Raw genomic sequence first — 13,456 nt, 5'->3', positions numbered from 1 at the left:
AGCCATAGTGTTGAGTGTGGCATGATGCCCCAAGTGCTGTTCTCTCTTCCTGACACTGATTGCATAGTGGCATTGAGCGAAAGTAATCCAGTATGAAATTGAATATCTTTGCCCCCAATCAACAAGAAACCATGTCTGAATGTAATGATTTTTTATCAGCCCTTAATGGGGCCAAGCAAGCTATTTCAGGGCGGTCAACTCGAGCACCAATGATACATTCGCATATAACGCCCCTCACCACTCTTGCAACCAACCAAACATAGTCCCCCGAATCTGCTGCCAGATGTGCCTACCTCTGCCTCACTAATTCTGCTGCTGCTTCCACGCTGCTAATGCGTTCACCTCGCTGCTGCTGCTGCTGCTGCTGCTGCTGCTGCTGCATTCACGTATGCGATGCTCACCTGCCCCACCACCACCACCCCAGCTTCCACCCCAGCTTCCACCTGTAGGCTCGGGGAGTTAGTTATCCGATCATCACTCAATGTTCTATGTAAATATGTGGAGTGATGAGGCCCGAGCCTAGACGCCAAACTCAAAATATATACTGCTTCTATTCAACATATTAATGAAACACGTGAGTTGTCTGACTGAAATGAGGTTCAGTGTTACTGCCTTACACATAAGCTTTGACATGCCATTCCTATCATCTATGAGACTAGTTATTGAGTTTTTGAGATTAATGTCACTTTTTGTTCTGCTTTCTGGTCTGGACACAATTATGGACAGAGCTGTTGCCAACATATCTCTGTGTCTAACCATGCTGAACTGAAGGTGATCAGACACTGTGATAACATTGTAGGATCAATTCCTTATTGTGATGAAAAGCTAACACTGCTGGCTTATGTATCGCCTCTGACAATCATCTGCCAGTAGAGGCGAGATAGCTTTTTGTGTCCTTTTACATTGGGTGCAGAGGGCTGGCTGATATAAACGATCAGTTTAAGCATAATAATGGATACCAAGAGTCAGGAGTGAAGCAGACCCCTTGTTCTGTCATTTATAATGAACACCGGAGGATAAAAACACTTTTGAATATATCACTCCCTTGGATCATGAGGGATGAGAAAGCCCTTGCATGTTTCTAAGTTTTTATCACCCTCTAAATATTAGGGGCTGCTTGCTCGTCCTTGCTAGTGTCTGTCCCTGTAGCCCAGGAGGCTTGACCTGCAAGATAAACACTAGGCTCTCATTTTAAAACTGGAAAGCTTTTCTAATCTCATCCACGCTTCAGATTTATTGCCACACGTAACAAATGAATATAGATGGGAAATGACGGCAGTGGCATCCCGACTTTCTCAACTCAGCCATGGAGAATAAGTTTAAGCCCTCTAATCTGTGGCACCTGCTTGATGTTGGACAGATAGTGGTGTAGTTTATTAGTGACAATGTTATGGGTGCTAAGCAGCAGTGAAACATAATCCATACTGTTTATATGGAATTTATATCTGAATAGAGGCCATCTGTCTTGGCAAATAGTCGGTTTTGCTCGAGGACACAGAAGTGTTTGTACAAACTCATTCCTCACTGGTGTTTACTTTTTTCTCCTGAATTTCTTTCTCATTTGCTTCGATTCTGTCTTTATTGGTGAATGCATTTGGGTGGCAGCAAGTAAATATCAGCTTAGAAATAATAAATAAATATTTGCCTTGGTTTACTTCGGTGTGACACAGGAATGTATTAATATGCCTGTGGGTGCCTTTTCATATTATATGTATTTCAGAACAATTCACATAGCTTTTGAATTACTTCCAAATCAGCTATCTAACTGGATGCAGGTTAAAATTCCTTAAACGTCACTGCAGACTTCCTCCTGCCACAGGTCACAATATCGAAAATAATTCCAAACACATTTTAAAAAGACATTTCCTTTAAATAGACATTGGATCTGTGGGAACATATAAGTGATAATTGCTAAACATACTAACGGTTATATTTTCCAAGATGAAAGTACAGTTGGAAGGTGTAGATACAGGTCCTCTCATCATTATCTGTGGTCATATATATTTGATCAAATAACTGTGAATGAGAAAGGAAAGCATACATCTAGTGTTGTAATGAAAAATGAACTATAAAGCAATATTCAACCCTCATTATGTCTATAAAGATTTTTCTTTAGTAGTTTGTATCTCATACTACAGCTCAGCTATCCCAGTCTGCCCTTGAGCTGTGGGCTTTGCTGGGGCCAAAATATGCTGAAGTGATGATGTAAAGCCATTTGACGTGTGTTTCATTCAGCCGTTTTACAGACAGCTTGCTAGATCTGTCTAGAGGCGTTTTAACTGACCTTGTACACAGCCCCGCAGAGGGCTGGGTAGAGCAGCAGCTCTTCTGTCTTCTTCATTGTTTCATCACTCTCTCAGCACTGCTAAATGTTATCGCATGCGTTAGGGAAAGTATGGAAATACTAAAGGGAAATAACTTGAGGAAAACAATTTGAGGCTCTCGTCATAAAAAAGGATCTGTGAATCTTTAGAGCTATCGTGCCTGCAAATCAGCAACATTGCCCCACTTGTCGCATTTGAATATTGGCAATTTCATTATCTTTGATTGTTTTTCTTTATTAAAACAAACAACACTATCTCTAAGAATGAATTAAAACCTTTATTACATTTCTAAATCATGATTACACCCTTAGTTGCTCAGTTCAATTAATGTTGTTTGCTACTCGTTTTTTATTTATACTACCCCAACACCACAATTAAAGACATTAACTCAATTATATTTGCACAATTACTGCAGGATGCGAAGATGCCTGCATATTACCAAATATGATACATATCTGTAGGTTGCCTTGTATAATGCTTTGGAGATAATGAACACAATAGCACACACTTCTAAACAAAGAGCAACAGTTTTTGTTTTCAGTGATCCCAAAGCATGTTAACACTTAGCCACTTCTAGCAGGAATTGTTCTCCACAGTCCACACAATTTACACTACAGGAAAGTTCCCCTCTGTCCTGGTACTGGGCTACCATCCAATCGGCCATATCAAACAGGGCTCTACAAAGCAGCTGACTAAGAACCAAAATAATGGAGTATGACAACCCAGTGCTTTCGCGGGCCTGCCGATTGTTTGTTTTTGTGGTTCTGCTTTGTCATCACCAGCGTGGCTATTCTAATCTCTGCCACAAAGGCAACAATAAACTCTGGAAGGCCCCAGGCTCGTAGCGTGCGTGGCCACAGCTAGGGGGAGGTTTTGAGGGTTATTTCGCCAGCAACCAGTGCTGTGCTGCGTTTATTCTAGCATGAGACAGCCAGGGGTGAGCACCTGAGTTTTCACACAATAAAGGTGCTGAAAGGGACCAAGCACTCCGGGGATACCACCGACCCAGGGAGGAAAAAGTACCACCATGTACAAGACCAGCTACATGCACGAGGTGCGCAAGGAGAAGTATGAGCGCTCAGATGTTTTCGATGAGGAACCTATGGACTCTGAATCCTCTGCAGGCATCTCAGCCATCCAGGGCTGGGAGAGCCTTCAGGAGCTCAACAGCCGCTTCGCCAGGTACATCAACAGGGCCCGGGTCCTGGAGCAGCGCAACGCCGTGTTCCGCAAGCAGCTGGAGACGCTGCAGCGGATGGAAGAGGCCAGCGGCCTCGAAGAAGCCTTCACAGAGCAGACTGAAGTCAACAGGCAGCGCATCAGGGAGCTGTCCTCCGACCGTGCCAAGCTGCAGCGAGATCTGAAAGACGCATGCCGCATGCTGGATGAGTTCACCACCAAGTAAGAGAGTGGGGAAGTGTTATGTTGTTTGGAGAAGTTGGGATTAGAAATGTTCAGAAATGTTCTCGGTATCGAAAGAAAAGTGATGGATAAACTTTATCCAAAAGAAGATGATTTTGATGGTTCTCAAAAATAAAGATTATTCTCAGCAAATCAGCAGGGAAACTATGAGTTAAGAGGTAATCAATGTCAGACTGGATGCAAAGCTAAATCAATGGATTCATTGTCCCAAAAGCAGGTAATCATACACTTTGTTTAAACATCACTGTATTCTATATACTGAACGATTTTTGGTCTTCACAAAACAAGCCACTGAGTAAATATGGAAAGTAAATGTTTTAACCGTTAAAGGGGTAAAGGGTCAGTTCATCCAAATCACAAAACAAGGCCTAAAGACATTTTCTCAAAACAGCAATAGTGATATCCACGCCTGTATTAAAAAGAAATGGAATTTAATTTGAAATGCTCATTCAATAACATTTCAATCGTCTCCTTGTTGTTTTGTGTACAGAACACACTGTCAACACTCAAAGAAGTTGCAGCTAAATCTGTTCTCAATGAAGTCTGTGAACAATTCGGTGTTACCTTTTCAAAGGTGTGACCACCGCAAATGAAATTCCATTAACCTCCGTTTTATTGATGATGTGGCAACAATTTCAGAGGCAGAAGTTTCACAACATGGTCAATAATATAATATCTGCATGGATACACACACACCATTCAAGAGAAGGAGAGACAACGTTTTGATTTCATTTTATTTGTACATACATCCAAATGAACCAAACCTTGATTACAACCACTTACCAAAAAAGTGCTGATAGGCAACAAAGCGTCCCTAAATTATTTGTTTTGAGAAATATTGAACAGCTCTAACTCTGGTTTCACTGAGACGTGAAAAACAGGATCAGACACGCTACAATAAAGAGCTGATCCTGTCACAACGCATACATGCAATAAGACTCAAAATAACAGACAGATTATTTAAGGTAAGTTTTATCACATCATAAAATACAGCAGCCTGATGTGATGAAGTCAGGCTGTACTAACCTATATTCACACATCATGTTTATGTTTTTTTATTCCAGATATAGAAATGAATGTGATTATCAAGAGCAGCTCCGGGGCACGCTGGAACAATTAAACAAGGTACTGTGTGGATTCAATCAAGGATGTTAAACACACTCCTATGCAATGGAAACAAGAGAGTGTGTAAACTGATTACTATTATTATTTTTAAAGTAATGACTACATTAGTTTTAATGTGTTTTGTACATTTGTACAATTTGTGGGAAACATTGCGTGAAAAATGGTTTGTAATTACTTAAATAAACGTATACATGTATACGTTTTATTTCCATTTCCTATTCTGTTTGCTCTCCTATAGGAGGCTGACAGTGCTCTGCTGAGAAATCTGGAGTACCAGATCCAAACACAGTTCCTGCAGGACGACATCAACTCCACCAGAGACAGGCACAGGAAGGTTAGTGGCCCTCGTTGTAAATATCCAAAATAAACTAGACTGTGAAAGAAAACCAACTGGTGCAACTCCATGGCCTCAAACAACTTCTACACTAACCACACCTTTGAAGACGGATAATAAATCAATACAGATGTAGAAAAGGAAGCTATTAAGATCTCAATGAAATCATCATGCCATATTATTATGTTTATAAGAAATGCTTTTCGCTTGGCATTAAAGTCTTTTCAAGTGCATTTTCATTTGCAAATATTCCATACATCATAACATTTCTGGGGATGGAGTTGAATGGAAGTGCCACCGTATAATTATTTTGTTCTTAGTCTTCTTTGAAGAGTGCATGCTTGTGCACAGTATACAATATGTACTTTTTCTAAAGAAAGCACAAATAATTACATTTGAATGCTCTACAAAGCAATGTTTTGTTGTGGTCTTATAAAAGCCAGCCACTGAATAATGGCTTCAATAACTCCTATTCATCGTTCAAAGCCGTTCATACCTCTGACATATTGTTATTTAAAGGGGTCTCATTTTGAAATTCGGCCCCTATTGTTGGCCGTTTCTTTAATCTCAGGGTGGTATATTTTTTTATGGGTTTACTGGATAACACGCAGTAAGTCAAAAAACCTATTCCACATCAAAGAACATTATTTTCAAAAAGTATTTTGGATCGCAGTGTGTGTTCTACTCTCCACTGCTTTTGAGCATTCCTGACCTGAGGGTGCTACTCCCCTAACAACATGTCAGTAAACATGGCATGGGAACCAATTGATGTGCGAGGATGTACCTGGAACTTTAGCAACAATTTTCCTTCTGTGATGTGAGTGAGGAAAGGCTTACAGAGAAAATGTAACACTGGTTTTAACAGGTATAGACATATGACAAAGAAGCTCAGAGAAAAGAGAAATAGTGAAATATTACCCTCTGTGCAGGTGAAATGGCTTGACGGTCAGTCCGAGCAACCAGAAAAGTACTCATTATTAAAAAGAAGACTTTTCACATAATGCATCAGGCTTACTTAGCATACACTTTCTTGCCTGAGCAATTTCTCCCTTTTTATTTTCACCCAATATCGCGATGGATGATTTATTAAACCATGACTGCAATATTGAGAGAGCATATTAAAGGGCTCTCTGCTGTTACTATATTATGTGGGAAAGAATAGGCAGCCGTCTCACATGAACATAGGACATTAGCTCTTAGGCGTTTGCATAGTGTCTTTAGAAGAGAGGAAATATTTGCTGTGCTTTATTACTGAGTCTGAGATCATACTTGTACAAAATGGATTTTAAAAGGCTGTAAAGAAATGCTAGCTCCATTAGAAAGTATATTTCCACCAAATGAGAACCTTTTATTGGATTTCAAAAACTTAATAAACTAGAGGATGTGTGACAAAGTGGTTCAGTTTGCAAATCCAACTGCTTAGGGACGTGTTTCCTTTTACTGAGTTGTATATTTTAGGTTTCCCTTTTGTATTATCTTTCTCTACAGAACCTTGCAGAGATTCAGACCTATGTAAATATTTTACATCAGATCAACCAGACACTTCCCCTTGCTCCCAATGTGTCCGTGGGCATCTCTGAGGTGAGGTCATTAATGTTGTCACTGTGTGTGTGTGTGTGTGTGTGTGTGTGTGTGTGTGTGTGTGTGTGTGTGTGTGTGTGTGTGTGTGTGTGTGTGTGTGTGTGTGTGTGTGTGTGTGTGTGTGTGTGTGTGTGTGTGCGTGCGTGCGTGCGTGCGTGCGTGTGTGCTGCAGTCCCTGAGGGAGAAGATGGTGTTTGCATGTGTGTCATCCCTGGCTACGTCTCTGGGGTTGATGAGGTTACTCGCTGTTCAGTCCAATTGGTCGCCTGTGCCTGCATTTGTCTGTGTTTCAACGTGTAAACGTAACTGTTGCATGTGTGGAAAAGCACACACTGTCCACGGGTCCACAGTTTGACTGTCAGGACAATTAATGAAGCAAATGTCAGGAAGAATGGCTGTGGATGCTAATTTCTGGCATTTATGTAGCAGATTGCAACTGCATTTATACAAACATTTCTCCATATCTACATTTCTCTAGTTCCCACTGCAGGAATTGTTTATTTGTTAAGTTAAATCTCAGTGAGCAGAGCTGCTTTATTGAGCTGAAATCCAAACAAGGAGGGCGATAAGGTTATTCAGCTATTATACTCAAGCTGTTTGTGTGGCGTACATACAAACTGGGGACCTGATTTAATAGTATTGCCCTTTTAATCACCAGGTAACAGAATATTTTAAAACCTAGGGAAGGTATGGAAAATACACGTTAGGCGCTATTCTCCAACATCACGTTTACAACACTTAATGTGTGTATTCTTGGATAAAGCATTGTTAACCAACCATAACTCTTTGACAGCCACTTATCACTTTAATCATTGTCCAGTGTTTGGGTTGTGGACAATGCACTCCAAGCAATCAATAGGATAAATCGTCTAAAGAGTAGACAAACAGACATAGCTCATTTATATTTAATAAAAACAATCAGTAAAGCCTTTAAAAGCTAGACTTCATGAAGAGACCTGCAGCTGTGTGTGTAGGTGTGTGTGGTGAAACCTTTATGCTGTAAAGACACACTCAGGCTGTCTGCATGTTCTCATTGTGCTCACTTTGATAAAGGAACAGGAGAAGCTGCTGGCCCAGAGGAAAGTTCCCGCGCTGCAGAGTCAGCTGGAGGAATATAAGAGCGCCCTCTGCCAGCTGCAGGAACAGAGGCAACGCCTACAGACCGAGGTGGGTCACACGGTCACCATGGCAACAGAAGGTTTAACGTTATTCGAAAATGCACGACGTGTCTTCATTTTCACTACAAAGCAAATATTTACCCAGGCACATTGAATAATTATTTCTCAAAGGAACCCCTATGTATTATCATTAGAAGAAAGGCAAAGGACACTACAACCTGTTCCTGTTCTTGCTAACTCATTCATCACTTGGAAAGTAAGACAGATGTACATTTGTTCGGGCTACACCTGACTACATTTCATCATAATAATTCATCAAGAAAGTGCCCAGAAAATATGAATATATTAGTAGCTTGAACCAATTAGATTTTTGGCATTATTCCCTGAAAAAGGAATTAAACGTCAAAGTGAAGTAAAATGTACAATTTATGAATTGAATGAATAACTTTTTTTTTTCTTATATTGTTAGTTTGTTTTACAGATTGATGAAAACTCAAAGGTTGTTATCATTCAAAACCTGTTCACAAGATAACTAGTGGGGATTAATTGATACCAATATAACAACTACAATCACAAATAAATGCAGCAATAGCAAACTAAATCAGTTTAGAGAAAATCTCCTTTTAAAATGTGTCTTGTAAGGCATTATCAATGATTGATTTTCTTTTATCACTTTGTTTTATAAGGTAAGACAAAGCAAGATTTGTAGTGGCATTAGCTCTGCAGCCTTTATGAGGCGCTTAATAGCTTGATGCTGCAAAAAGACCACTAGATGTCAGCAATGACCACCTCATGACTGCAGAGGAGGTGTTTCAGTGCAATATCACACAATCCCATTTGGGTTATATCGACCTCACCACATTGTTAGTCTCTATCGGGTGTTTTGCATTAAAAAAATATTGTTAATTCATCTGAAATCAAGGTTTCTCTTTATATAATTTCATATGAAATACTGTGGACACATTCATTTCAGGTTTTCCCTGACTTTTCACTTCGATTAGCGATCACATACTGCTTTCAAATCTCCTCCATGGACTTCGTAATGTTTTGAATCATAATTTCTTGAGTAATTTTGCCACTTTGTCTTCTCAGACTACAGTGTTGGAGCAAACCATCAAAGGCACGCAGGAGGGTTATGACAATGAGATCCAGATGTACAACGAGCAAATCGATTCTCTGCGCAAGGAGATCGAGGAAGCCGAGAGGTCCCTCGAGAAGTTCACCAATGAATGTCGCCACCTGGCCATGTACCAGACCTCCCTTGAGAACGAGCTGGAGCGATACAAGAGGATCATCGAGAACGAAGATAACAGGTACACCCCCGCCACCAGCTTACTGAGGCATGCAAGTTCTGACTGGAGAATGACATTTAGAGAAATGTAGCATGCTAAAAACTTTAGCCACAGTAAATGTATAATGTTTTAACATGGTCAAATTGTGATCAGGATACAGAAGTTTAGGTTATTTCAATGTATCGTAAACTATCTTTATTGAACTATGTAAATGTAGGGTGCAGAATCAGCCAGCAGATGGCACTGGGTGACAACAAATGTTTTCCTCTGGCACAACAAAAGAGGGTTTTTGTAATGTCAGATTAGCTGAATTGGAGTTGTTTAAAGTTACCTGTTATTTCTGTTTTTCAAACATGAATTACAGATTTCTGAACCTGATTTATCTGCATAGCAAAGCTGTTGTTGAGTCAATGGCTGTAACATTGCTGACATGTTGCCTCCTTCTTTCCTCCAGGTTGAATTCAGCGATAATTGGCACCCCCATTAGCCTGTTTACCACTAATTACCGCTACACCCACACACCCACTGCATCAAGCAGGGGGAGAGGTAAGGGCATCACAATCGGCTGCCATTAATAGAGATTACTACACTTTTAGAGATTCAGCTTAACATAAATGCTATTGTCTTTAGCATCCCAGATCATTTAGCTGTGTTGGGTGCATTCACAATTGACCTAATTTATTTCCAGATATCACCCAGGCTATCCAAGATATCACCAGCATCAAGCCCCGCCAGAAGATCATGGCTAAGAAGGTCCTGAAGAAGAAAGAGCTGACCCCGAAAGATGTGATGGACAGTGGCCAGGAGGAAAGAAATGGTGGTGCTGCTGGAGAGGCACCGGATGAGGAAACCAAGGGGATCCCATCTATGGAAGTGAAGGAGGAGAGGGTGAAGAGAAGAGAGAAGAGACCTGTTCTCACTGGAGTGTCTCCACAGGATGTCCCAGACGGAGCTCAGATCAGCAAGGCCTTTGACACTCTTTGTAACATCGTGAGAGACAGAATGAGGAAGTACAAGAAGCCTGAGCCAATCGCTGACTTCTACACCAAGGGGCGCTACGTCCTTGTCACTGGCGACGGCAGCTATCCGGATCCATGCTTCTGCACCTCCACGCCATCAGGCGGACACATCTTCGTCACCATCAGAGATGATATGATGCCTCCCTATGAGCCTTACGAACCCATCACACCTTTTCCTTCACCCTTACCTCCAATTCCATCTCCTCAGCCCATAGTAGACCCCAGGCCTCCACCTCCCAACCCTCCCTCTAATGGTGGAGGAGGAAAAGACGATAATAAGGGTGGAAAAGGTAAGGACAATGGAGGCAAAGGTAAGTATAAGAACGGAGAGCCTCAACCACACCCCAAAGATCCGAGCCCCATCCCTTCACCCTTTGGCCCGAAAGCTCCGTCCCCAGCTGACGATGATCGCAAGAAAAGCCGAGATGACAATGGGCCCACTCCAAAGCCTGCTCCTCGTGGGGCCAGCACCAGCTCCAGCTCCAGCTCCGGTTCCAGTTCCAGCACCGGCACCAGCACCAGCTCTGGCAGCTATTCCCCAGAAGCCATGAGCTACGAAAAGTTGGAGGTGGTGGAGTCTGTGGAGAAGTTCTCCAATGGCCGCAAGGTCAAAGGTTACGAGGAGACTTCCATGGTGGTGGAAACCATGATTGAAAAGTCCAGCAAGAAGAAACATTGAAACTCCGTCACCTGACGCGAAGAGTCTGTCAACTCCACCAGGGTCACATGGTTAAAGATCCACTAACAAGAACACGATGCTGATTAATACCACTGTTCCTCAAACTGCTGCAATAAGACCATGTTGTCTCTAAGGGAAACCAACCACGTTTGAAGACCAACTACACATTCCTGCTCTGATATTCAATGCTCTTCCATTTGATTGCAGTCTCTGGTCTTGCATCCAGATTACGTTTTTCTGGTTCAGTACTGCTGTTGTTGTTCGACTAACAACCATGCTCATGCTATAAGTCCTTTACTGTCTGAAAACTTAAAGAAGCTCCACGCCACCAATAAAAAATTATAAAATTAATAAAAAACTGTGAAGTTGTGCCACCCCTCTGAACTCTGTCTTAGAACTCCAATTTTCCCCTTTGAGAAGATTTTTACAATTGGATGCAACTGCCTGACCTCAGCACTATTTTTGCTGTGAATTAATTTGCTTTGATATATTGAATATTAAATAAAGAATCACATTTCAATTGATACTGTGTGGATTAATATTGTGTTCTGCTTTTACACACTGTGCACCAAACACTGCACAACACACTCACATTTGTTAATGACAGGATCCTTCACACTCTCACTTATTGTTTTAAAAATATTATCAGTGCAGCATGTTCCCCATACTTTGCTTAATTGAAGTCACATGGATTTCGAAGTAAGCACAAAGGCTACATGACAATAATCCTGTGAAAAAATATTGGCCAAATTAACAGCTGCTACCCCAAGAGGGCAGGAGTGACCCTCTGCACTCAGCTGAATCTGGAGCAGATACATGGTAAATATGTTTGTTTACTGGCCAGATGTCAGGGTCTCGGGCAGCGGGGCTAGGATTTTAGAGAGAGAAGTGGCCTAGGAAAGTGTTATACCGATACTATAAAGCGAACTTTTGCATCGTTATGGTTATGGTTAACATTATTGTGGTCCGGCAGAGTTGCAGGTTGCCTCTACGTTAATGAATCGCGGATTCAATGCAAAGTGAACCCAATCTAACGCATCTGCGAATTTGCATTAATCACAGGTGCATTCTGGGTGAAGTTAACATGCTAACTGCTAAAACCACGGACCTTAACTTCTCTTGGAACTTTTACCCTAAGTTTATAAGGCCGTTTTGGTCTTTGTGACATTAAATGGCGTGATTTACTGAAGTTAAACCTGGAGAATTTCACAACCCTCAAAGAATGCCGTCTTTACGCCCAGACAGGTGAGTTCAACCACACCTTTTATTATGCAAATAACTCTTCTGTACAGAGGAGGCGTATCAACTCTTTTATATAGCATACGTTTGGGTTGCACTGTGCACTGTGTTGTGTGTGTATACTGCGCATTGTTTGTGGCTACAGTTGCTCCGGAGTTTAAAACGTTACCTGTAGGGCTTGTCTGTCAATGTGATGTTTTATTCTAATGTTCTAAAAAAAAAAGAAATGACTCATCGTGACTCAGTGACCTGATATGTTCTGAGTGGCTAGTTGGGGTGGCATTGATTACTTCTTAAGGTACAAATAAGCTCTTTTTCCCCCTTGAATATGATATTTCAAGTAGCCTCCATTCATCACTGGAAATAAGGATTGATTGAAACTCTTCAACTATAAATACATGTATGACATCCACATTACTTTCATTTTGTATTGTGATATTAGATTTAGAGAACCGAGACGATGGTTTAAATAAGTGTTTGTCCCCAGGGATACTGCTAAAGTTACATTACTACATATTTGACTACTATGTGGCTAAGAATCCACATATTGTTTTATAGCTATCCCTGTTTTTTGCTATGAATACATTTTATATTCCCTTTCTGCTCTTTAACTCAACATCATAACAGTGAACTGAAAGATGGTAGAGAGCTGAGTGGAATCAGGTGATATTCATATGAGCAACACGTTTCACATGACATGTATATCATAGGATCCATATCCAAATATAAATATTACACTTAATTAGATCAGGGCTGAGATCTTATTATATTCATATGTCTATTATATTATAATCGTCTTAACACAATTACTAGATTTATCTTTAAACCCACTGCATTCTGTTTTAAAAAGAATACCTTCGACTATTTATTTCCTTTAGCTATTTAAAAACCTAGTGCAAGTCCTGCTAAATAGGGCAAGGTGGCAGTAGAGATCTTTAAATGTCTTCTCTTCATGTTTTACAGATCAAAACAATGGTAACAAAATGTTGTGAATAATGTATGATAATATTACTTTCGTATTGTATTTCTTTTATCAAATGAAGAGTACCTTGGCATAGCTCAGGCTCCACTTGGAGACATTTTCCCTCTTGGACTATACAACTTGAAAAAGCATGAACATTTTTTGAGCTGGTATGTTACAATTAGCTAGTGTCTGCCTTCACTCCACTTTTTTACACATTTTTTAACCCGCTCTTTCTTTGTCTCTTTTGTGATCAAATTCTTCGTTTTACTCTTTCAAATTGTTGGCCCTTGATATGACTGAAAATGGCCTGCTACTCTTGCTCAGTATGTTTGTCTTTGTGTTGCAAATCACTCACATGC

General features: G+C 40.7%; 1 protein-coding gene across 2 annotated transcripts; it reads left to right on the top strand.

Annotated features, from left to right (window-relative positions):
* Positions 1–3,165: 3,165 nt before the first annotated feature.
* LOC134858393 (filensin) lies at positions 3,166–11,418 on the top strand. Of its 2 annotated transcripts, none has more exons than XM_063874249.1 (8): positions 3,166–3,725; positions 4,811–4,871; positions 5,110–5,205; positions 6,694–6,786; positions 7,846–7,953; positions 8,997–9,217; positions 9,651–9,742; positions 9,885–11,418. In XM_063874249.1, exons 1-8 carry the CDS (start codon positions 3,352–3,354, stop codon positions 10,892–10,894), a joined length of 2,055 nt encoding a protein of 684 aa, XP_063730319.1. In that variant the 5' UTR covers positions 3,166–3,351; the 3' UTR covers positions 10,895–11,418. The 2 variants fall into 2 exon arrangements, with proteins under 2 accessions (XP_063730319.1, XP_063730318.1); XM_063874248.1 differs by having other exon boundaries at positions 3,167–3,725; positions 7,840–7,953.
* The last annotated feature ends 2,038 nt before the right edge of the window (positions 11,419–13,456 follow it).

Source organism: Eleginops maclovinus, chromosome 22 (assembly GCF_036324505.1).
Source record: "Eleginops maclovinus isolate JMC-PN-2008 ecotype Puerto Natales chromosome 22, JC_Emac_rtc_rv5, whole genome shotgun sequence".
Taxonomy (NCBI): Eukaryota; Metazoa; Chordata; class Actinopteri; order Perciformes; family Eleginopidae; genus Eleginops; species Eleginops maclovinus.
This window is presented reverse-complemented; position numbering and strand designations above follow the sequence as displayed.

Bases quoted from the DNA above. Each gene is read 5' to 3' on its own strand.
- LOC134858393 (XM_063874248.1), top strand. From the start codon at position 3,352: ATGTACAAGACCAGCTACATGCACGAGGTGCGCAAGGAGAAGTATGAG. The intron at 5,206-6,693 runs GTTAGTGGCCCT...CTTTCTCTACAG, and splicing joins CCAGAGACAGGCACAGGAAG to AACCTTGCAGAGATTCAGAC. The intron at 9,218-9,650 runs GTACACCCCCGC...TCTTTCCTCCAG, and splicing joins ATCGAGAACGAAGATAACAG to GTTGAATTCAGCGATAATTG.